This window comes from Antedon mediterranea, chromosome 10 (assembly GCF_964355755.1).
Source record: "Antedon mediterranea chromosome 10, ecAntMedi1.1, whole genome shotgun sequence".
NCBI lineage: Eukaryota > Metazoa > Echinodermata > Crinoidea > Comatulida > Antedonidae > Antedon > Antedon mediterranea.
Window position 1 is genome coordinate 6,858,831 of NC_092679.1, and position 22,811 is coordinate 6,881,641.

The 22,811-nt window shown below is 32.8% G+C and overlaps 2 protein-coding genes and 2 non-coding genes across 4 annotated transcripts in view; 1 reads left to right on the plus strand and 3 right to left on the minus strand.

Annotated features, from left to right (window-relative positions):
* Nucleotides 1–248: 248 nt before the first annotated feature.
* LOC140059807 (ribosome biogenesis protein NOP53-like) lies at nucleotides 249–5,824 on the plus strand. Its single transcript, XM_072105732.1, has 12 exons — nucleotides 249–433; nucleotides 751–818; nucleotides 979–1,078; nucleotides 1,193–1,389; nucleotides 1,669–1,745; nucleotides 1,906–1,998; nucleotides 2,322–2,426; nucleotides 2,731–2,892; nucleotides 3,767–3,942; nucleotides 4,247–4,313; nucleotides 4,443–4,519; nucleotides 4,773–5,824. The coding sequence occupies exons 1-12, from the start codon at nucleotides 300–302 to the stop codon at nucleotides 4,840–4,842; spliced, it is 1,326 nt and encodes a 441-aa protein (XP_071961833.1). The 5' UTR covers nucleotides 249–299; the 3' UTR covers nucleotides 4,843–5,824.
* A 12-nt stretch (nucleotides 5,825–5,836) lies between these two features.
* The window catches only part of LOC140059801 (serine/threonine-protein kinase MRCK alpha-like), a 37,556-nt gene continuing 20,581 nt past the window's right edge, over nucleotides 5,837–22,811 (minus strand). The window contains exons 12-37 of the mRNA XM_072105725.1: nucleotides 22,676–22,799; nucleotides 22,015–22,155; nucleotides 21,583–21,718; nucleotides 21,316–21,426; nucleotides 20,392–20,532; nucleotides 19,856–20,062; nucleotides 19,566–19,690; nucleotides 19,091–19,187; nucleotides 18,290–18,438; nucleotides 17,999–18,102; nucleotides 16,646–16,719; nucleotides 16,096–16,176; nucleotides 15,561–15,717; nucleotides 14,628–14,904; nucleotides 14,200–14,281; nucleotides 13,540–13,756; nucleotides 13,062–13,202; nucleotides 11,938–12,261; nucleotides 11,524–11,631; nucleotides 11,019–11,099; nucleotides 10,368–10,465; nucleotides 9,981–10,074; nucleotides 9,410–9,491; nucleotides 8,853–8,952; nucleotides 8,060–8,348; nucleotides 5,837–6,376 (exon numbers count right to left, since the gene is read on the minus strand). Of these exons, the coding sequence (XP_071961826.1) occupies nucleotides 6,264–6,376; nucleotides 8,060–8,348; nucleotides 8,853–8,952; nucleotides 9,410–9,491; nucleotides 9,981–10,074; nucleotides 10,368–10,465; nucleotides 11,019–11,099; nucleotides 11,524–11,631; nucleotides 11,938–12,261; nucleotides 13,062–13,202; nucleotides 13,540–13,756; nucleotides 14,200–14,281; nucleotides 14,628–14,904; nucleotides 15,561–15,717; nucleotides 16,096–16,176; nucleotides 16,646–16,719; nucleotides 17,999–18,102; nucleotides 18,290–18,438; nucleotides 19,091–19,187; nucleotides 19,566–19,690; nucleotides 19,856–20,062; nucleotides 20,392–20,532; nucleotides 21,316–21,426; nucleotides 21,583–21,718; nucleotides 22,015–22,155; nucleotides 22,676–22,799 (3,653 nt within the window). The 3' untranslated portion in view covers nucleotides 5,837–6,263. The remainder of the gene's footprint in view (nucleotides 6,377–8,059; nucleotides 8,349–8,852; nucleotides 8,953–9,409; nucleotides 9,492–9,980; nucleotides 10,075–10,367; nucleotides 10,466–11,018; nucleotides 11,100–11,523; nucleotides 11,632–11,937; nucleotides 12,262–13,061; nucleotides 13,203–13,539; nucleotides 13,757–14,199; nucleotides 14,282–14,627; nucleotides 14,905–15,560; nucleotides 15,718–16,095; nucleotides 16,177–16,645; nucleotides 16,720–17,998; nucleotides 18,103–18,289; nucleotides 18,439–19,090; nucleotides 19,188–19,565; nucleotides 19,691–19,855; nucleotides 20,063–20,391; nucleotides 20,533–21,315; nucleotides 21,427–21,582; nucleotides 21,719–22,014; nucleotides 22,156–22,675; nucleotides 22,800–22,811) is intronic.
* Nucleotides 14,400–14,470, minus strand: LOC140061387 (small nucleolar RNA SNORD61). The gene has a single exon (XR_011847436.1). It is a non-coding gene; the product is annotated as a small nucleolar RNA SNORD61 (small nucleolar RNA).
* On the minus strand, nucleotides 15,064–15,131 carry LOC140061386 (small nucleolar RNA SNORD61). The gene has a single exon (XR_011847435.1). It is a non-coding gene; the product is annotated as a small nucleolar RNA SNORD61 (small nucleolar RNA).

A 22,811-nucleotide genomic window follows, 5' to 3' on the forward strand; every position in this document is an offset into this window, starting at 1 on the left:
GGTCAAGTTCGTTATGTCCGTCTCTCTTCAGTTCCTGCTTCGAATAGACCGGTTCGGGCGGCGTCGAGGTCCCACGTTAACATTTGCATATCAAGCATATTTGCATATATTTGTATGCAAATCAAGCTATCGGGGCGACGCCCTCGTTCGGTCGGAGGGGTACCCAGCGGGCGCCGTTCACAACGCAGTTGCGCTTACTCGCGCTTCATTGAGCACAGCGTGACCTTTAACTTACTAGAGCACAACGTGGTTGTTCTTTTTTAACCAGCGACAATCGTGTTGATATTTTTTTGGTGAAAATGACTGAATCTAAAACCAAGATAGGACCAAGAAAACGAGTTGCAAAGAACAGAAAGAAAGCATGGCGAAAACATAGTAATATCAAAGATGTAGAAGAATTTCTTGAAGATCAAAGATTACAGCAAAGAACAGGGTATGTTCGTCAAATATGCTGGACGTTGCTAGCTAGGCTTACAATCTATACGGAAAAAGGTGCTATGCCAGCCGATAAACACAACTCCAGAGGGGAAGGGGTCGGTTCACCCCGGAAAATTGACAATTACAGTATTAAACTGTACTTGATTTAGACCTATCGTAGTTTTGGCTATATTGAAAAATAGTTAATGATAGTACTAGTAGGCCTAATGTAATAGTTAGTAACAGTAGATAGCAAGAACAAGTAAACAACAAGTATAAAATAATATAAACTAAACTTGAAATGATTCTGATGATCTTCCTTTTTTTTTACAGTGGTTTGGTGTCAGAGAAGACTGATGATAAATTGTTTTTTGTGGAATCTAAGCCTATTGTTGAAGAAGGTATACATTCTCACAAGTACAGTAGATCAAGCACCATCCATACATCACAACATTATTAGCTAATTTAATAAAATGGATATTATCTCTTTTTTAATTAGGATTTGTTCCAAACAATTTGATTACATTTAAACAAATACGAATAATCATTATAATTTTATAGAACCTCTAAGAGGTAAAAGAAAGAGGAAGGCACAAATTGAGAAGCCGCTGAAATGTCATCGAAACCTCCGGCCGAATCCATCAATATCACCAGTACACAGGTCAGTTAAAATTTAGTGCGAACTACTTTACTGTACAAAGTCCTCGACTAATTTAAATAATAATAATATAAAATTAATAAAATGTTTATTTTTGTATTTCTTATGAATATTCAGTCCAACATACAAGAAACCTTTCAAGAAGAATAAAAGAACATTGGAGAAAGAAGAAGCAGAAAGAAAAGGAATAATTGGTCCAGTAAAGAAACAAAGACTGCAAAGTGCTGCTCAACAAAAAAAGAAGTATCAACAAAACAGACAAGAAGCGGTCAAAGCAAGAGAGAATGGAAGGCAGCAGTATGATTTGTGGTCGGGTAAGTCTATACACGCATTGCTTGTATCCTTGGGCAAGAGACTTTACTTTAGGTTTGCCTCTCTCCACCCAGGTGTACAAATGGGAACCCGTTTAGATCAAGACACAACTTTGCACTGATTACTATCTGAATTTATGGGAGTATGTTTCCATTATGTGTTTGACCAGGGTGATAATATGTACAGCGCTTAGAGGTTTCACAACATTAGGCGCTTTATAAATCAAGGCTATTATTATTTATAACTATTTTTTTTAAGTTAACTGATTCTTTTCCATACAGGTGGAGAAATCGATAATGTGCAATCTCCTGATGATGGTGGACACTTTGTAACTATTACAAGGAAAAGACGTGTAAAGGTTAATATGTTTATACATAGTACATGTTATTGCTTATCAATACTTTATTGGCCTAATTTTGTTGAAGTGTCATAGTTGCAGTGTATATTAGATATTATTAGAAATGAAATGAACTAAATTGAATTATTAAGGGTATAATGAAGTGATCAATTTTGTTTAGTGTCGACGTCAACACCTTTCTAAAACACCAGTACCAGAGTCTGAGATGGTGCCAGCAGGAGGATCATATAACCCCTCTTTTGAGGATCATCAGGTGAGTTTCAAATCTCCTTTTCTTTGTAGAGTGTTCTAGGATGCTAAGCTCTAGAGAGCAAATGGTTTATATGTGGCTGCGACACTATCAGTTCCACGCCCCTTAACAGACACTGCGCCCTAGAGAATGTATTTACATTGTACAGTACTGTTGGTGTTTGCCAGACATAAGATCAAAGGACTGTTACGAGTTCCTATCTTGGCAAGGGTTACTATCTTGGCTCAGTGTCCTGTTAGATTGCTGTATTTGACTTATTTATAAAATGTGAATCTGCTATCAATGTAATGAATTTATAAATTAATGTTTTAAATTTTATTTTTAAGAATTTGTTACAAGATGCTTTTGTGGAAGCTGTAGCTTGTGAGAAGAAAGAAGAAAAACTTAAAAGATGGCATGCATTCTCAACAGTAGATGCTAATGAACAACAGGTACTAATAAGTGGAGGTTATGAGCGCTATTTGGTTAAACCCAGGGACCCTGGAGCTTACAGGGGCTCCTGAGCAGAGCCCAGAGGAAACAACAGACTTTAAAATATGTTGAAAAAAGTTAGACATCTAAGGCATCCAGCGTTACAGGGTCACTTAGGGTTCCTGAACTAGGGGCCTAAAAGTACTGTAGCCACTGGTACTACAGTCATTTTCTACTGTTGGTGAAGGCAACTTTTTATATTTATGCTAAATACAGAATAGAAGACTAGATTAATAAAGGGTATTTTAATCCTTTTCGTTTAAGACAAATTGGTTGAATGAAATGTCTGAGGGGCTATTTAATGCTGATGGTGAAAAACAAAATATTTCTACCAAAGACGGGAATGCAGATGATGATAATGTTGGCAAAACAAGCAAGAAGAAAACTCGTCTTCAACGGCAAAAAGAAGCCAAATTGAAACAAATGGTATTTAAAAATATTAAATATTTTAATAATATATTATTTTTACAGTATAACCATTATATACAATTGTGAGAAGAAATTTTATATTAATTATTGAAAGACATATTTAGCCAGCCTATACTAAACCTAAATCAATGTATTTAAAAATAATATTTAAAGAAAGATATTAAGTATTAGAAAGTATTAAAGACAGTATAACTATTATTAATAAATATAGTATTATACAATTATATAAGTCAGAAGCAGGCCTAATATTAGTTATGAAACAGACTTTGATAGCCTAGGCTACGCTAAGCTAATGCCAAAGTAGAGACCTAGCCAACTAGCTTTATTGGGCCTAGCTAGGCCTACTAAGCTAGGCTTACAGTACTCTAAGAGACTTACCTTCTTTGCTTGGCCCAGCCTACTGAACTTAGGCCTAGGTTAGGCCTAGTAATGGTTTTATCTTCTTGGTTTGTATTGCTGGATTGCTATTTGGATTGCTTTATAGTCACTCTATAAATGTTTGAAGTTTAGACACTAACAATTAAGCAGCAAATATTAATTTCCAGGCAATTCTTTGGTAATAGTCCATCCAATTTGTAGCCACTGTCACACTTCTGGCTGGCAGACTATACTCAACTGAAAGTGACTTTCAACCAATCAGAGAGCTTTATTATTTGAAACAAAACAATTCATACATGGAGACAGTACTTCCTGTTTTTGAATGAATATATCAACATCTTTTTTTTTATCTTGCTTTCTTTTATTTAATATTTTTTTATTTGTACATTGTGATTGGTGAATATTTCAGTGGCTCAGTATCTATTTTGGAATCAATTAATATGAATGCATTAAAATCCAAAATATATTACTATAATATTATTATGATTGACAGGAAGATAAAATACAAAAAGGAAAGGATGATAATATTAAGATGCATCAAGTTTATCGATTGAAAGCCATAAAAAATGAAATAAAACAGAGAGAAGATCTAATGAATCAGAAAAAATCCAAGAGGTTGGCAATTAAGAAGCAACAAGCAAATCAGACGAAACAAATCGGGCCACATAAGTATCCTTTACTATTTAAATGAGCCACTTACCACATGTATAATATAGCTTCTCATAGAAGGGAATATTGGGTGCTGTATATGGAGCTGGGGTCCCATTGGGTATTTGAAATCAGCACTGCTGAATCTTATGGCAGCCCCTGCATCTAGTATATGCCTCAGACACATTGGCCCATGCCTTTTCTGTGGTCAAGGTAGGCACTGGACGAGAAGCCCTTGATCAATGATAGGACCAGTCAAGGTGCTTTAAACCGCATCAATGAAATAACCCAAGTTTTATAATATAGATTCCTTAATTTTGTTCAGATATGAGCCTGCTCCAATAACGTTTAAATTGAGTGAAGAACTGGTTTCCAGCTTAAGGGAATTTAAGGTTTGTTAAACACTAATCATTTTTTAAAATATTTTTAAACCGGGTGTAAGAAGGCAGTACACTCAGCCCTTATGTTTTGCACTAATACTATTGCTATTTTAACAATTATAATTTAAATATTTTTCACAGCCAGAGCAAGATGGGCTGAAGGAACGTTACAAGGAATATGAAAGACGTAACATGATAGAACCAAGAATATGGAGAAGGTACTACTTTGCTTGTCTCACAGCATACACAGTGTTCTTCTTGGGAATAATGCTCTGTCTACACTATCAAACTTTATGTGACAAAAAAATGTGCCAATATATGGACATGATGATGTCATATCACTACCATATTTGGGCACATCACACTTTTTTGTGAGGGTGGAATATTTTATTTTTAAATTAACTAGGAAAGACCTTTAGGAACAGTTTCAATTTCAGCATATAAAAATTGATTCATTTTTCTTTTTTTCAGAGGAACAAAACCAAATTTGAAAACCGTACAAAAACGAAGTCACAGAGTAGACGCAGAGGATGACAATTAGTTTTTACAGTTTTATTCACATGAAGTGTATTAAATAGCAAAAAGCTAACCATCAATCCAGATTCTAAGGGTGCAGTTATTAGGCAGCTTTTGATTTGCGATGACCAAACTATGTCATGTTGATTCACTGTGCATATTATATACATTATTTTATTATTATACATTATACACAGTTTTTGATCCAGCTGACGACACGACTGGTAGGTCATCCCAAATCAAAATCTCCCTATAATTATTATAACTTAATTACTGCTTAAATCAACTGAATACCGTTATTTTGAGTCGTAAAAATAAAATAATGCATTTCATGTGTTTTATAATAATGTCTTGTCAGTTGGAAGACCATGTCTCACGCACATGTAATAAAACTATACAACTAAGACACAAAACAATCCGTAGCTCCTATAAATAAAAATATCAAGGTATCTTAACACCTTGACCCTGCTGCTAGCATTGAGATATCATGCATGCATTGTTTACATTGTCCTTTTTTAAATACAGCCACCAACAGGATAAAAAAAAAAATTCACCATACGCAGCACCGAGTTGATATATAATACACCAAGCACTCTTTGTAGAATTCTAATGTCCGTTTTAAATAAATCAACTAAAATTAAAAGCAAACCAAATAGCTATATTTGCCCTGCAATATACCATTAAATTAACCATGATTTTTAATGTTAGTTCCTGGAGTACATATCATTTTCAAATGTAAGGATATAAAAAGAAAAGCAAGCATTCTACTTAAATGTCTTAAATAAATTCACTGTATATTATATATAAGAGTATTGGGTGAAAACTAATTCTCACTTCTTGTCCAATTAAATCACACACAGCCACACACTCCATGCTTTTTTGTTTTTGTCTAAATCTTAGTTTGTACTAAATCTCCCCTGGAAATAGATATCCAGCATCACTTATGGCCCTAAATATATCAACCAACGATGTTGTATATCTATTAAGTACACACACACACGCACACAAATATTACCATTGGTGTTAATTTATCTAGTAATTTATTCATAATTAATTACTTTATATTCAAATTTTTTCAACATGATTTCTGTATGTATGTCATTACTTAATCAGCAGTTTTACCAAACGTTAAAATTCATTTACAAGCAACTTTAAAGATAAAAAATGTTATTAACAAAGATGAAATAGCAATTGTTTTTCGCCCTCCAATTAAAGACCAAATCTTTACACGTAATATAAATTATCTAAGCTGCCACACCGCACCCAAAAGAGGTCTTTAACCGGAAGAAAGATTTCGTACTTAAAATAGCAGATTAGAGAAAAGCGCAAGTTGATGTTCATATACATTTTAGCAACAGCAGTAGTTGGTGAAACGATTACATAAAAGCAAAGGGTCCGCACAAGGTCCAATATGGCAGAAATGGTTTATGAACAATAGATGATGAATTAGTTTGACGTTTTGTCTTCGCTATCCCAGCCCGAACCTGCCGAGCCTTGGTCAGCTTCCGCAAAACTTGTCCTCTGCGGAGTTGGCGGTGAGCTGGAGCTGTTATTTGAACCTAATGGAAGAATGAGTGAAATGAAATAACATGGCAAAGCAACAATCTACAGAAAGCATTCAAGCGTAACAGATAGAAAATGATTAAACCTATGTTATTGATAAAATATGAGAGGCAAATGCTGTGAAATGATAATGTATGTGGACAATGCAATAGGGTGCAACAAGTATCTGCACATGTTCACAACACAATTAGCTTTGTGATAGCTTCTGCATTTATGTCAAATTCATACATTGCAAAGGCAAAGATGTTTATTATACTATAATGCTTGGAACATGTTTATGCTCTGATGCAATTTACCAGTCCCTATTCATTACAAAGGACGCAGAATTTTTTTAAAGCCAAAATCTGCTATAACAGCATAAAATATGTGGAAAAATGTCTACTAATGTGAAAATTAGGAAGATGATGGTTAGTTGAAAAGTTGTAATGATTGAGACAATGATATATTATTGTATTGCACACTAAATCTTATTACTGTATTATACATTTGTACATAAAATAATATTAACAATAAGATGATTTGAATATATATATATTTATCCATATCAACTTCCACTAATGATAATTCAAACAATTAATAATCGAAAACATTATAAATTTGAAACTCGCTGGTAAATATTATTAAGAGATCAGGCATATGAAAATATAGTTTTTACAATTTGTTATTTTGATTAAATATAATAAATTTGAAAAATGTGTTCATATTCAAACCACTCAATATGGCCAAGAAACCAGGTTAGACCTTGGAAACCTTTTGGCAGAATGGGTTTATTGTATTTTATTTCATACAGTCATCAAAGTACTGTAAAATACTGTTTTGTATCTTTTCAAAGATTTTAAACGATTAAATAGTACAATTATGAACTTCTCTTAAAGATGTATTGTCCCTTTGACTAATTCCAAAAAAATAAAAAATAATAGATTTCGAAAAAAGGTGGGTCATTTTGAAGTATCATAATAGTTATTAACTATCACCAAAAATTTTTCGAAAAAAAAAAAATTTAACTGAAATACAGACGTTTTTTTGGTAAAAAAATAACTTTGACTTCCAGTCAAAGTTTTCAATCAAAACATATCCCATAATGAAACGCGCTTGTTTGGCTACTCTGTATGCATAATCATAAAACTTCCTCATGATCTGTGTGAAAATACCTTCTTAACCGTGACGAGTTGTAAACAATCCTAATTTAGCATATGCATAATGCGTACTCATGGTTTGAAATCTTTGTTTACTTTCGCTCGTGACGATTTTCGAGATGAAATGTAATCAAACTAATTTACCTGTTAATTATGTAAACTTGTTGTTTTTGGCTCAAATTTTCGACTTAAAGTGAATAACTTTAATATTACTTTGATATGGCCACTTTAAATTTAGAATATTTTGACCTTCATTTTTTTGTGTTTCAAGGGACAATACATCTTTAAGCTCTGTCTACACTACAAAATGCGGACCATATATGAACATGATGTCATATAACTACCATATTTGGGCACATCACACTTTTTTTGTCAAACTAGCTTATTAGTGTAGAGAGGGCTTTACTTCAATAATGAAAAGACAAAGTCAAACATAATTAAAAATATATATAATATATGTTTTTGAGGGAATTCTCATGAATCAGAAATTAGAGTTATTTGAGGTTCCACTAGAAGACACACCACTACTTGTATCATCCTTACCTAATGACAACCTGTGACTTGACGTAAATGTAAAGTCTTCTCCGAATAAACTCATGTCGGATCGCGGCAGAAAGCCCTCAGGCGAGTGCATTTCCATCTTTGGACTGGGAGGGCGTTCATTACCATTCACGTTGTTCGTGTCTACTTTACTCCCTCCCAACTGAATAGTCGTGTGAGGTCTTTGCCGTCCGACAGGTTTATTAGCGGGTACCGGTGGTGGACCAGCTGGTTGGAACATGCTTTTTACTCGTTCCATTCCGTGCGGTACCTCCTCTTGTTGCTTGTTTATCTAAAGTTTTTAGTAAAGGTAAATTATTACAGGTCATCTAGTTTGTAATCACAAGTGAATAATTATTCTGAAGAAGTTGTTTGTGTAAGGAACGAGGAAATCGTCAAGAAGGTATTACCATCTATTTTCATATTTGTTAACATTGCTTTAATGAAAAGAATTCTACATTCTGGTCTTATACAAATAATCAATGTGTGCGAGTGCAATGGATAGAATATTTTTAAGTGTTGAAAAATGGAATGGTCTATTTAACGAGATGGAGTGGAGTTAAATAGACCATTGTCATTCTTGATACATACATAGAATTTGAGTTATATTTTTGCATATATTATTTAGATTTACAGAGAACTCCAAATATCAGCTCTTTTTTAATGAGATCTGCATTGGTTATCAACTCTGAAGATTGTTAATAAACTAATATATCATGTAAATTTAATTTCAAAGTATAGCAAATTTGATTGGTTAATTATTTGTTTTGAAAGTTAAAAAAAAACTGGATCTAACCGGTAAATCCTTGAGAATCTGTATTCCATCTCCTGGACCCATGTGTGCCAAGTGGTTGAAGTTTGATGGAGCAGATATCATTGACTTCTTATTAATAGTCCTGAAATACAACACAATATAAAATAACTATTGATTTTTTTAAAATTTCCTACCTTGATCTTAAACTTTAATCAAGGAAGATATAAAATGTAATATGCACAGTCATTCAATATTGGTAATAAATGTTTATTTTAGCAACAACCTACCTTGACATAAAACTACAATCAAAGAAAATATGAATCTATGTTATTCCTTATGACTAATGACTACACACAACAGTCGGTTTCTGCTATCATTATATTATTTGCATGTTATTTTTCTTTACCTTTTTTGTCAGCGTTTGTAAATAAATATTATGAAATGAAGTAAAAAATGCTTAGAATAGTACAGATACTGCTTACCGTTAACGATTGTATGTGGAAATTGGCTGTCAGTGTTGCTGACCTGCAAGTAGTCCAACTATACAGTTTGTTGACCTGTATTTATTTTTTCTAGTAACCTCCATGCTTTATACGTACCTTTTTATCTCCTCTTTGCTCTTGAATGACAATTTTTTACGATCTCTTGATGGTCTTTCTGGTAATTCAAGACCTTTATCATCTATAAAACAAATATAAAAATACAGTTAATATTAAGGGTTCAAGGCTCAATCGCTTCATGGTTCTGGTGGTAGAAAGAGTCTTCCCGGATAAGGACTATAAACCGTAGGTCCAGTGTACACATCTGGTTCATGTGCACTTTAAAGAAACTAGTACATCTTTCGAGACGAGTAGTGGGGGGGGGGGGGGGGAGATGTACTAGTTCACACACAGCCACTGTCACAAACGCATCATATATACACTGAGCCCTCTGGGAGAACAGTCTTTGCCCAATATAAAGAATAAATAATAAATAAACAATCAAAAAATTTTACCAATATGTATTCATTTTAATTTGGCATACAAATAGATATGAATCAATCAATATTTAATCAAAAAAGTGTTTTTTTTTTTAATTTGGTTTCTTGCTCGATATGTATTTGAATTCGTTACCATTATTGAAATACTTGTAGAGAATTATTCAAAGAGTTATAAATTGTAGTATTCTCACCAGAGTTCTTGTTTTTGAGGTATACAAGACGTGGTTGGTGCAAGTCTGTCACAAAACTCAGATTTAACCTTCCATCGTGACTAAGCGCTCGTGTCTACAACAAAAAGAGTACATTTTAATTAAATTAATTATTTAAACTTTAATTAAATACCAGTTTATCATTAATGATTGAAGATATGGTTTAACCTAGATAATATAATAACACATATCCATTATATAACCAGTGTGAAATTTTCTTATTGAATAATTTTAGAATTATGCTCACTTTATAACCAGTGTGAAATTTTCTAATAATAATTTTAGAAGAAATTTATTTTAAATATGAAAACCAGCAGCAGTATAGAGCATATCGTATAAATTTAATGAGGGCCACAAACAAATTCTTACCCCTTTAATTGGTATTGTCTGAACCCATTGCATTTCTTCAATGTCGAATACATCTACGGACGTCTCACTATACACAATCAAATATGGTTTTGCATAACCTAAAATCACAACAAATTACATTATATTTATAAGGGTGGTATAATGTATATAGACTCACAACACTGAGATGATAAGAAAAGGAAAACATTTAACTGCATTGCAGTAGGTAGAGGCTGCAAATCAACTTTATTTAACCACCAGATCAACGCATGGTTGTTCTTCCCTTGGGTGGTGGACATACAATATAAACAATTTCAACAGTGTTTAACTTATTCATTCATTTATTCATTCATGTTCACATTTATATAATATCATATTATATTTATATTCTCTATAATGTTTGTTTATGTTATTGTTGAATTCATTATTATAGTTTATTATGTTTAGATTCAACCTGTTAGTGGCAGTTTCATCGCTGTTGGTTGTGAACTGAATAAAATAAATAAATAAATAAAATAAATAAATTTATTTTGACAAAGAAGATACATAATATTAATATATAATTGTTACAATATAAATTGGGAAGGCTCACTGCTTTTTTTTTTCCTTTCACATACATAACTTTTTTATAAACTTGAGGAAATCATTTCTTAATAAAATAAATCAACTTACAGACTGCAGTTGGAGGTGATGGCCACATCAGTTCTGTCTGTCTTGATCTCTTGCCATTGTAGTCAACATATACACCAACAGCTACAAAAAAACCAGATACATTAGGTAATGTTATCATAAAAACTAGAAATGAACTGCAAACTTCTAAAAGTTTAGCCACAATACAAGATTTTGAATTTACTGTATAAAGCTATCTTATCCTCTGTCTACACTATCAAACTAGTTTGACAAAAAAGTGTGAGGATTCCAAATATGGTAGTAATATGACATCATCATGTCCATATATGGACACATCCCATTTTATAAAGTTTAATAGTATAAACAGAGTTTTACAGATATTAACAAAAAAATAATGAAATGTTAGCCACATTACAAGAACAGTTTTCTCATCTGAAATAATTTGAATTGAATACAAAATAGATACTGAATTTGAATTAGATATTAATTTACTTTACTGTATAAAGCTATGCTGTATTAACCTATATAATGAAATGTTAAAACATACTCATAAAACAAAGCAAATACTCTTTTGAGTTAAGTTCAACAACTGCTAATGAGTCCATAGGTGATGATGTAATGAAGGCCAACGAAGGGTCATCTGGGTTCACCAACGCTGAAATTAAAACAAAAACTAATTACTATTATAAGATACAAATATTTTAAAACTTTGTTATTTTTATACCAGTTCATGGAAAGAAATATTTATTGTTAGTAGTTCAATTCAATTCATTCCGGATTTTACATGAACAATAAAAACAAAAAATAACACGCATGCTAGACCCGGGGGATTCCAACAACAACCTCAATCACATTTGATGGGACGCCCCAGGCAGCAGTAACACGCATTTACATAATTTTAAATAAGTAAAATAGATTTGTGAAAACCATAAATTGATAATTTCAAATTCATTTAACTTACATTGCATATGCGTTCCTTCGTTCTGTATTGTATACAGACCAAACCCGGACGTGTGACCAACACAAAGCCTTCCACCAAACACCTCCATACATTGAACTGCCTGCTGTAATGCAATGTCCTTAATCTTTCTATGTCGTACTCGCGTACGATTCAATTCATAGACTAAAACATGTCGACGTGTCGCGATACACAAGCAATTCGTGGATCCTTGACGTATCCGGCCAGTAGTGAACATACTACAGCCTCTCGGTTCTTCTACTTTTATACTATTCACGTCCTGGTCAAGGGCTGCTATTGGAAACAGACGAAGATGCCTTCCTTTTCCTGTAATTAATAAAATAAACATATTAAAAATTATTAAAACAAACACATGTTAAGCCCTGTTACAATATCAAACTTTATGTGACAAAAAATGTGATGTGTCCATATATGGACACTATGATGTCATATCACTACCATGTTTGGCCACATCACACTTTTTTTGTTAAACTAGTTTGATAGTGTAGGCATAATTATGGTCCAAAATGATTAAAATTCACATATTTTGGGAATAACATCAAAGTTCATTTATCATTATACATTTTTGTACAAAACTGTATTTTCCTTTTTCCGCCTACCAGACCTATTTTTGCTACTTTGCTGTCCTGTATTGTGTTAGGAAGTTCATAGTTATTAATTTTTTTAATAATTTTTATTTGTTGACCATGCACCTTTGAATCGGTGGCACTCATGATATGTGGTGCGGTCCAAGAAACAAAACAGAACATATTGAAAATAAAAAGACATGAATAACTAAACTATAATTAATTATTAATAATTAAAAGCTAAAAACTATTTACAAGCAACAATACAATACTATAAATTGACCATTTGATTCTTTCTAATTTTGCTTTGCTGTTCCACAAATTAACGAAAAATCGGAGGCCAACTTTTTTTTTTATATAACCATATTTAATGAGGGTGATCCATCCAGCTATTGCTGATCATTAGGGACCCCCAGAGGTTCACAAGACAAACATATACACAAGATGCTCTACATAGTCTTATTACAATTATTACAAGTCTTTGGACCTGCCCCCTAAAATCCTCAAATTCCAGGCACTATTAGATTGGTTTCAATTTACCTGATATCACAATGACTAACTGGTCCTCCTTTAAAACTTTGACTTGATAAACCCTTTTACTGTCTGCCCTCACTATGTAACCAGTTGAGATTTCTACTGTGTATAACCCATCATCTGTCCCCATTACAAATTTATTTCCATCTGCAAGAATAATTTGATTTAAAAAGAATAATTTGATTTGAAAAGAAAAATAATTTTGCTTTACAAAGACAAAATAAACAGTTAAATTTACCCAGAACACATTGACTTCCAGACAATGGCAGTCAGTTGACTTTTTCTCTTAAAATAATAGTTTTATCAGGTAAATATTGTTTATTTCCCCCAAATTTTGGTCAAAGTGAATAACTAATATCTTGACATTAAACAAAAACAATTTTATTAATTATTTTTTTCCGGGGGGCCAATATATCTTTAATACAATTTTACTTTTTTTATTTTCATTTTCATACATACCAACACATAATAGTGCTTCACTCACCTACAATATCCGCACACTGCGTAATCTTTACAAGCGGTAATGAACTATCGTAGATTTCCTTGGCATGAAACACGGACGTATCTGGGAGTTTATTCTTGCGTAAAATGCGAACTAATTCATTTAAGGCATGTACCCATTTGTGTTTATCTGCCTCTGTGTCCGCTTGCAGTAGAAGTTGGGCTTGCAGCCTGGGTGGATTTAGTTGCGAAGCAGACACCTGTAAAATATATTTATATCATGTTATATCTTTTTATTTTATTTCTTTATGCACATGTGGCCGCGGATTACCAATAGTAAGTTAATCACTGTCCCATCAGATTATAGGTGGTAATCCCTCTGATACAGGGGCTAATTTGTGAACCAGTTCACTAGGGGTAACACCATATTCGTCCCAAATGATGAACTGGGTTCTTTAAAGTGCATACAGGTTATAACTGTGTACACTGGACCTACAGTTTATAGTCCTTATCTGAGGAGACTTGTTCCACCACCAGAACTAGGAACGAGTCAGCCTCAAACTCATGCCGATATCGTTGGCTCTTTAGGTATGTAAACAGTGTCCCTGCCTTAACTGCTCAGCTATTTTGGCTCGCATATAATTTAAGTAAATAATAAAATAAGTTCATATTTAACAAGCAAATAAATATTGTTGTTACTTACTTTGAAGATACATGGCACATCTTTCCTATTGGCATGGATTACATCAGCTGGTAGAACTGAACTAACAGAAAAATCCTCGTCCCTAGAAAAATACATTGTACATAATAACATTGTCATAGAACTAAACAAGCTTGGCCCAACATTAACATAATTGTATTAAAAGCAAATCTCAAAAAACAAAAACAATTTTATGTGTTTTACTGCTCAGAACTTCTTAGAGGACAAAATGAATTTCATCACGAACTCAGAAACACAAAGAGATCATCCCAGCAGTATCATATAAGAAAACGTTTATACTTTCCGTATGATGTACAGTTAACTCTTCAAATAGAACAATTGTGAGCTGACCTTTGATGATGGAGTTTCAAGTATATAGAAAGTTAACTGTACTCAAATAAACAATTTATTCTAGTGTAACAAAAAGGTACCTCATATCAATGACGTGTGTGATCTTATTAGTGGACGCACCGCCACGACCCTCAGCCATGTCAAATAAAAACAGCTTGAAGTCGCACACTACAGCATGTTGTCTCATCCAACCTTTGCGAACACCACCAGGTTTTGGTATACTAACGTACCCTTCGTAAGCTGTACCGATACCGCGGTTTGGATCAATACCGAGTGGCCGCTTGCTTTGGTCTGGTGGCATTGGACAAACACCACGCGTCTTCTCCGCACATGATGAATGGCAAACAAACTTACAAACTAAAAAAAAAGAAGAAAATTTACTACACATTTCAAAGATAAATATTGTTTACAAAAAAGATAAAGAATGTAAAAATTGTTAACAATGACATTTATAGATAATTGTACATGGTATTTGGTATTCCTTTCTTTTTCAGTGCTTTCAAAAATATAATTTTACTGCTCAGAACTTCTTAGAGGACAAAATGAATTTCGTCATTAGCTCAGAAACAAAGAGTCATCCTTGCAGTAACATAGATAAAACATTAGTTTTAAACAAAATGTGGTTAGTATGTCTGTCTGTCTGTCCCCAGCAATCTTAACTATTTTTTCTTTTTTTTTAAATTGTAATTCACAGGACTTGACCAGTAGAAGTCTTACATACATTGAAGACCACTCCAAGATCATTAAATCAAGTAACTAAAGCCTTTTCTACACTATCCAACTTTATATCACAATGTGATGTGTCCATATATGGACAAGTCATATCATAATTTGATCATATCATATATCATATTTGATCATATCACTACCATATTTGGGCACATCATACTTTTTTTGTCAAACTAGTTTGATGGTGTAGACAGAGTTTATAGATTTAGATATTTACTTATCTTATGGGCTAGTAAAAACCTAAAAATAACTTGCTCAATGGGCAACTAAGATTGAATACGTACCATTGCATGCTAATCCCTGCCTATCTTGTCCCAACATAAGCGAGGTACAATGCATACACTTAGTAGGACTATGAAATGATTTCACTTCAAACGTATGTGCTTTGGGTTCCAGACGTCCAGCATTTTGTTTTCCTTGAGGAGATGGTATATTTGTTTTCTGCATAGTAAAACAAAAAAATTGACTAGTTGAAATAATATGCTCTATTAGGTTTTTCTCACATACTGATTGGATATATTGATATTGGTGTATCAGAATGTTAGAAAAAACAGATTGGACATAATGACAGGTGTATTAACCCTCTAATAATAATAAACTCTCATATATTGGTATAATTTTCAATAAAATAATATATATGGGTGTTCAACCAAATATATTTTGGTACTTGGGCATAAACCAAGAAGTGGTTCGGGAGTCGGTACCATAAAATAAATGCACTATGAAATTCATAAAGTAAACACAATGATGATCGCCGATTAGGCACACCAAATGAATTGCCAGTGGACACTGCCGGCTACACAATTTATGAGAACTCACTGAAACGTTCACTTCGCTATCCACCTCCACAACATTTTCAGATGTCTCCATAATTGGTTCGAAATCTACATCATCTAATATCTATTAATACAAATTGGGAAAGTCATGCAAAAAGAGTAATACAGAGTTTATTATGGCTTAGTACCATAACAATTCATTAAAATATAAGGTAACATTACCCTAACCAATGCACTATATATTTAATACGTATGGCGGCATAGTAGCACTATTTGGAATATATACATATATTTAATTCATTCTTAATTTAATGCTAAATAGATAGTTGTAACATATATACGACACCTATTGGAAGAGTTTGTCTAAATCATTGATGGACACTATATTAACATTCCATAGCGGGCAATCTCCTCACAATATATAAAAGTGTCTTAAAAACACAAACTACATTAGATAATTGCATGCAGTAAATTTATTTACTTTTCAGACAACTCAATTTTAGGCAACAAATTAGTTTTTTTTTATTTTGTTTTACTTCCATAAATAAAATTTGGTCATTACCATCATCATAGACAAATTAGCTTCAAATTACCTTATTGTCTAATTTGGCTTCACTGAAAAACGAAGAGCCTCGCAAGAAATCAAAGAATTGATTGCCCTCAGAGTCTAAGTTTGAAGAAGAGGAGAAAAGAAACACATCAAGCAAACATTAAAATACATGCATATCTAAATCTGAATCAATCTACTAGCACGATGGAAATTCTCATTCTACAATCTATAGCATTGTCTACGCTTGCAAATAACATGTACTGTCCTTGGGATACTCATCCCATAGGTAGATCCCAAATGTGTGTGGGCCCAGGTCACGATATTTCTTTTCATAATAAGTTGGGGACCCCTCATGAAACGTCACAAAATAAACATAAATATTCATTAGTCATATCCATAAGGTGCGACGCAAGAACTACAATTCACTAATGTAAATGCTTCTTTCTGAGACGTCTGTGTAGTCCTGTGGACTTTACATGTCGATGTATGGGCTTTGAATCCAATGAGCAACTTCTTTTGACTTTATAGTGAGAGAGAGATATTTAAGAGGGTTAAGTTTAGTTAAAGATGTATTGTTCCTTGAAACACAAAAAAATGAAGGTCAAAATATTCTAAATTTAATGTGGCCATATCAAAGTAATATTAAAGTTATTCACTTTAAGTCGAAAATTCGAGCCAAAAACAACAAGGTTACGTAATTAACAGGTAAATTAGTTTGATTACATTTCATCTGGAAAATCGTCACGAGCGAAAATAAACAAAGATTTCAAACCATGAGTACGCATTATGCATATGCTAAATTAGGATTGTTTACAACTTGTCACGGTTAAGAAGGTATTTTCACACAGATCATGAGGAAGTTTTATGATTATGCATACAGAGTAGCCAAACAAGCGCGTTTCATTATGGGATATATTTTGATTAAAAACTTTGACTGGAAGTCAAAGTTATTTTTTAAACAAAAAAACGCCTGTATTTCAGTTAAATTATTTTTTTTTTTTACATTTTTGGTGATAGTTAATAACTATTATGATACTTCAAAATGACCCACCTTTTTTCGAAATCTTTTATTTTTTATTTTTTTGGAATTAGTCAAAGGGACAATACATCTTTAAATTTAGGATGTAGTTTGGTTATGTTTCACAAAAGGAGTTCCCAACTTATTTACGAAAAATAAAATCGCGCCCAGCCCACAATTTATGTTTAAAACTACATTTACAATTGTTAGGCCCTTCCCCTACAATTCAAAATCCTGGATCAGCCACTGCATCCTATGTTAAATGCAGTCCCAAAACCACAACCCAATTATACATTCTCATTGTTGGAAAAGCAAATGCTACAATGCAAAGGACTGGTCTTGAAACTATATACAGTAGACATACACAAATATACTTACGCTCAGACACTCTGAGTTTTGACTCAAGTTCTTCCACTTTTGCCTTCAACTCTTCTAGCTGTAACTTAAGCTCTATATTTTCTTGCTCGGTTTTCAGTGATTTACTGAAAATAAACGATTCATTTTAAAAAATAAACTGTATTAGTTGTAAAGTAAACACTTTAGTTCTATATGTTAAGTACAATTTAAATTATGTGAAACTGAACGAGTCAACCTCAGCCTGTCAACTTGTTCCAAGATTTTACATAGATCATAGTGAAGTCATGCCGTTCAAGGCAGATCTGTACTTACTGTTCGAGAGCCGAATGGGCATATTTAACTTTCTTCAGTTCTTCTACAACACCATTCTTAGCTGTTATTTCGCTTCTCAAATTGGACTGCAGGTTGAGTAGTTCCATCTTTTCCATCTTCTGAGACCTCCTCGTCTGCCAAGCCTTTTCCTTTAAAAAAAAATATATAATGTATAATACATATTCAACTACGGTAGAACATTCATTTTACGTACAGTACTGGACCGAAAGATGTACTTAAACATGGGTTTCATAAAATCCAGGTTGACCTTAAAATTACCCTAAATACGTACTAGATCGTAGCTAAAAAGCTGCTGTGTTTGCCTACTGCATGACCTCACATTTAGTTAGGCCTAGCCTAGATAGTCTAGGCCTAACTAGAAAAGAAAAAAAGTATATGCAGGCTATGCGATGTTAAAATAAAGTGTTATAAATAATAAATCAACTTTCTTGTAATTTCTATTAATAAAAACAGTCACTGCTGTATAGTAGGGGGAATGCATGCGTGGCTTGACTCCCCATGGCTTTGTGGTTTGTTGTTAAGTTGCGTCCTTAATGAAAGAAATAACAATGCTGTGGGTATCAGTGGCTGGATCTCAATGGACAGCCAGAAAAATGTGCAGAGCTTTTGGGCAATACTAGACCTTCATCTGTGCAAAGTGTATCAGTGTAAGTACAATTACAAGTGGATTAATTATAAATAAGTACAATTTAGGGATTTTTTTTATAAATAGAGCAGCAGTTTTTTTCAGTTTCAGATCTAGGCTGAATAGAATCCACTTGTAATATCTAAATGACTTACTCTCATTGGCCCAGAGTCTTTTAAACCCTGTAGTTCATCCGTCATCTTTGTTGCCAGTGACTGTAGGTATCCTCTTGCATCTTTCTCATCACTCACCCTAAATATTAAAATAATAAATCAACCATGAACGATACAAACAAGTTTGTGGACCAATCTTTATTAGGATAATAAAAGTGGAGCTGTAGCTTGGTGGTTAAAATGCTTGCCTTCCAATCCCAAGGTCTAGGGTTCAATCCTAACCTACTGCCAGGGTTGTAACTCACAACTCTTTCAATTCCACACCCTAGGCCTCAAATGAGACTTAGTTTATAAGCACGATATATTATAAAATCCTGTAATTGGTGAGTTTGTGCTCGCTGTTGGATGAGTATGACATTATTAAAAAAAATCTATTGTGACAATTTGTTCCAATCCTTCATTTTTTTTGATAGGAATGAATATAAGATAAGACTAAAACAAGAACAGTTTTTCTTACCATTGAATGATGTCAGCTATCTGTGCTTCCCAATGTGCTATTGAATCTTTCTTGTCTGACATGTCTCTTACTTCCTCTTCCAAGTTCTTGTGTTCTCGTAACAACTTCTCCTGTTGATTCGTTACCTAAACAAATAAAATCAATAACATTTAACTTTAGATTACATTTTTTTCAGGTAAATAATTTTTTTTTTCCGATTCAGTTTCTGGTCAAAGTGAAAACTATCAAAAAATTTGAAAAAATTGGACAATATATCTTGATTTTTTGACAATTAAAATTATAATAATCACCCGTTCAACTTCTTGTGATAGTTTCTGATTCTCCTCTTGGAGCATTGACTTTTCTCGTTCATGTTTTCGTTTTAAGTCCAATATTAAGTGGTCGTGTACATCTGTATTGTCCTGAGCCAACCGATGGCTTCGTTCTTTCAGAGTTGCTACATCTTTTTCTAATGCCTGAATTTGTTGTTCGTTGTCCAATATCTGATCTTTGAGATTCTACACAGAAAACAAAAACATTTTAATAACATCTTTAACAGACAGAGTAAAAAAGAACCACCTCTATTATCTATATATAAAGCTTCCAACAAATTGTGGATTATTTTATTTACTATTTCATCCTACACAAATGAATGTGCAATTTAACAAGCATGTAAAGCTCTGTCTACACTTTCAAACTAATTTGCCAAAAAAAAGAGGCGTTCTCAAATATTGTAGTGATATGGCATCATCATGTTTATATATGGGTACATCACATTTTTTTGGTCACAAAAAGTTTGATATTGTAGTAGTTTTAGATGGTTACAGAGTTTAAGATGGTGACATACCTTCTCCTCTTTTGCGTGCCTTGTCCTTTCTTCTGACATAAAATCTTCATGTGATACTTTCACTCTTTCAAGTTCAGCCTTTAAATCCTCAGTTTCTTGTTGATGTTGTACAGCATCTACTCCTCTGATGCTGCCACTTTGCTACATAATATATGAATATAATACAATATTTTACAGCAATCACATAACTTAAATAAAGCCTTGTTCGCACTAGACTTGAAAAATAGTATAAAAACTACTTAGGTAAAATATAAATTAACTAAGGCAGCTTAACCCGATGTAATCAGAAGATCATTCGCATTTAGATGTTTTCACGCATTTGGTTTTACCATAATTTTATCAAAATATAACCAGGATGTTAAAAACGATTGACTCACATTTGTTAACGTGACATGCACGTTCTGATTGGGGTTTTCAGCTGCGTGATTAGTTTTACAAAGACTATGGGATTTACTGGGCAGGCAGTGGTCGGTAAAAGTAACTATTGGACTGGTTAATTTAACACTGTGGGAATTGTAGACAGTGTTCGAATTGAAATTGTTTTCGTCACTTTAGGCGGCAACACGGTTAATTTGACCAAATTAATTTCAGAGCGATCGCGGCTTTAGTGTACAGTACATCTGGAAGGAGGAGTTCATTAACATTTTGTCGTTTATTTTTACTACTGGATTTAAGAATTTGTTAAAGCTTGGTTCCCACTAGCGACACAATGCAAGAAAATACCCTTTGAATAAATTGTACCCCCATCTGCGTGAAATCAAACCTGCAATGTTTGCAGCACTGTTGCGTCACCGGTTTCCACTTGTGATTATGCAATACAGCACTAGTGGGAACCACACTTTATGAGCATTTTACCTTCTATTCCAATCCAATCTATTGTAAAATATTATTTCACACAGAATAGAGAAACTGAATAATTATTACCTTATACTGGCGAATTTCATCCTCCAATTGACTAGCGTAAATATTGCTCTGGTTTTTAAGTTTCTTTTCTTTTGTTAATTCTGTCTGCATTTCTTCAACTTGAGCTTCAAGCTGAAAAAAGTTTTTTAAATATTTTAGTTTTATAAATATTTTAATTTTTAGTTTTTAAAATCTACTTTTCGTTTACATTTTTGGAAAATTAAAGCAATACATATATGCAGATGTTTAATGAAAACAGAAAATTAAAATAAATAAAATAATACGTACCTCACGCCTTTTCTTGTCTGCTTTGCGACAATCAAGGCGCAATTTCTCCGTTTTCTGACTGCTGGCATCCAGCTCTTCCTCCTTGTCACGCAGTAAACGTGAAATTTTTTGTTTTTGCGAACGAAGATCTGACAACCTAAAGTGAAATAAACTTTCACTATTATAAACATATCTTCGAAAAATGTTTTCATCTGGTTTTATGTTAACTATCTGTATACAATTCTTTACGATAAACCATTAATAAATACGTAAGTATGTCTAACAGTGACTAAAAGATTTGTTAACAACAAGTCAAAATTTATTTATGAATTGTTTACCATAAAGAATTGTATACAGATAGTATAAACATACTCAAACATATCATTCTTGGAACTTGTATTTAAAAATAAAAATGATACTAGGTACTGATTTAATTATTTTTTTGACACTTGCCTGTCATTGATTTCTGAGAATTCTTGCATTGCTAATTTTCGTTGTGACTGGGCGTCTTTTAATTCCTTATTTTGTATCCTCAACCGTTCATTAACATCTTCTAATTCTTTTGTTAACTCCTGCTTCTCAGACTTCAATAACCTGTATTCAAACGATTTTTAAAAGTTCTACATCGTTTTTTTGTTTTGTTTTATTAAATTTCCACACACATCAAATAATACAGTTGTACATTCAAATAAAACATAGATTAATTACAAATTAGATTAAAAGAAACATGAGTGTGGATGGGGGTCAAATACGTTAAAGAACTTTAAGACTGACCCCCATTTCAAACATTATACATACATTATAATTATAAATATGTGATAAAAAATATAATAAAGAATTAGAAGTTACAAAACAAGACCAAATAAACAAATACATGCACAATCAACTCTCCTAAAACTGAACAACTTTCAGAGCTCTGTCTACACTATCAAACTAGTTTGACAACAAAAGTGTGATGTACCCAAATATGGTAGTGATATGCTTAAATACGGTAGTTATATGACATCATCATGTCCATATAAGGGCACATCACATTTTTTTTGTCACATAAAGTTTGATAGTGTAGACAGAGCTAAAGATAAAAAAGATAAATAATGGTTTATTGTACACTTACCTATTAGACTTTTCAATAAATTTAATTTTTAGTAACCTTTCTTCTTCCACACTTTCTAAATCTTTCCTAATACTTAGAGCTTCTTTTAAATTCCTTTCCATATGACTTTTTTCATCTGTAGAATCTATAAAAAAAA

Excerpts from the sequence above, each read along its gene's own strand:
- LOC140059807 (XM_072105732.1), top strand. The coding sequence starts at position 300 with ATGACTGAATCTAAAACCAAGATAGGACCAAGAAAACGAGTTGCAAAG. Across the intron at positions 819-978 it reads TAAGCCTATTGTTGAAGAAG|AACCTCTAAGAGGTAAAAGA; the intron begins GTATACATTCTC and ends ATAATTTTATAG. Across the intron at positions 1,746-1,905 it reads CAAGGAAAAGACGTGTAAAG|TGTCGACGTCAACACCTTTC; the intron begins GTTAATATGTTT and ends AATTTTGTTTAG.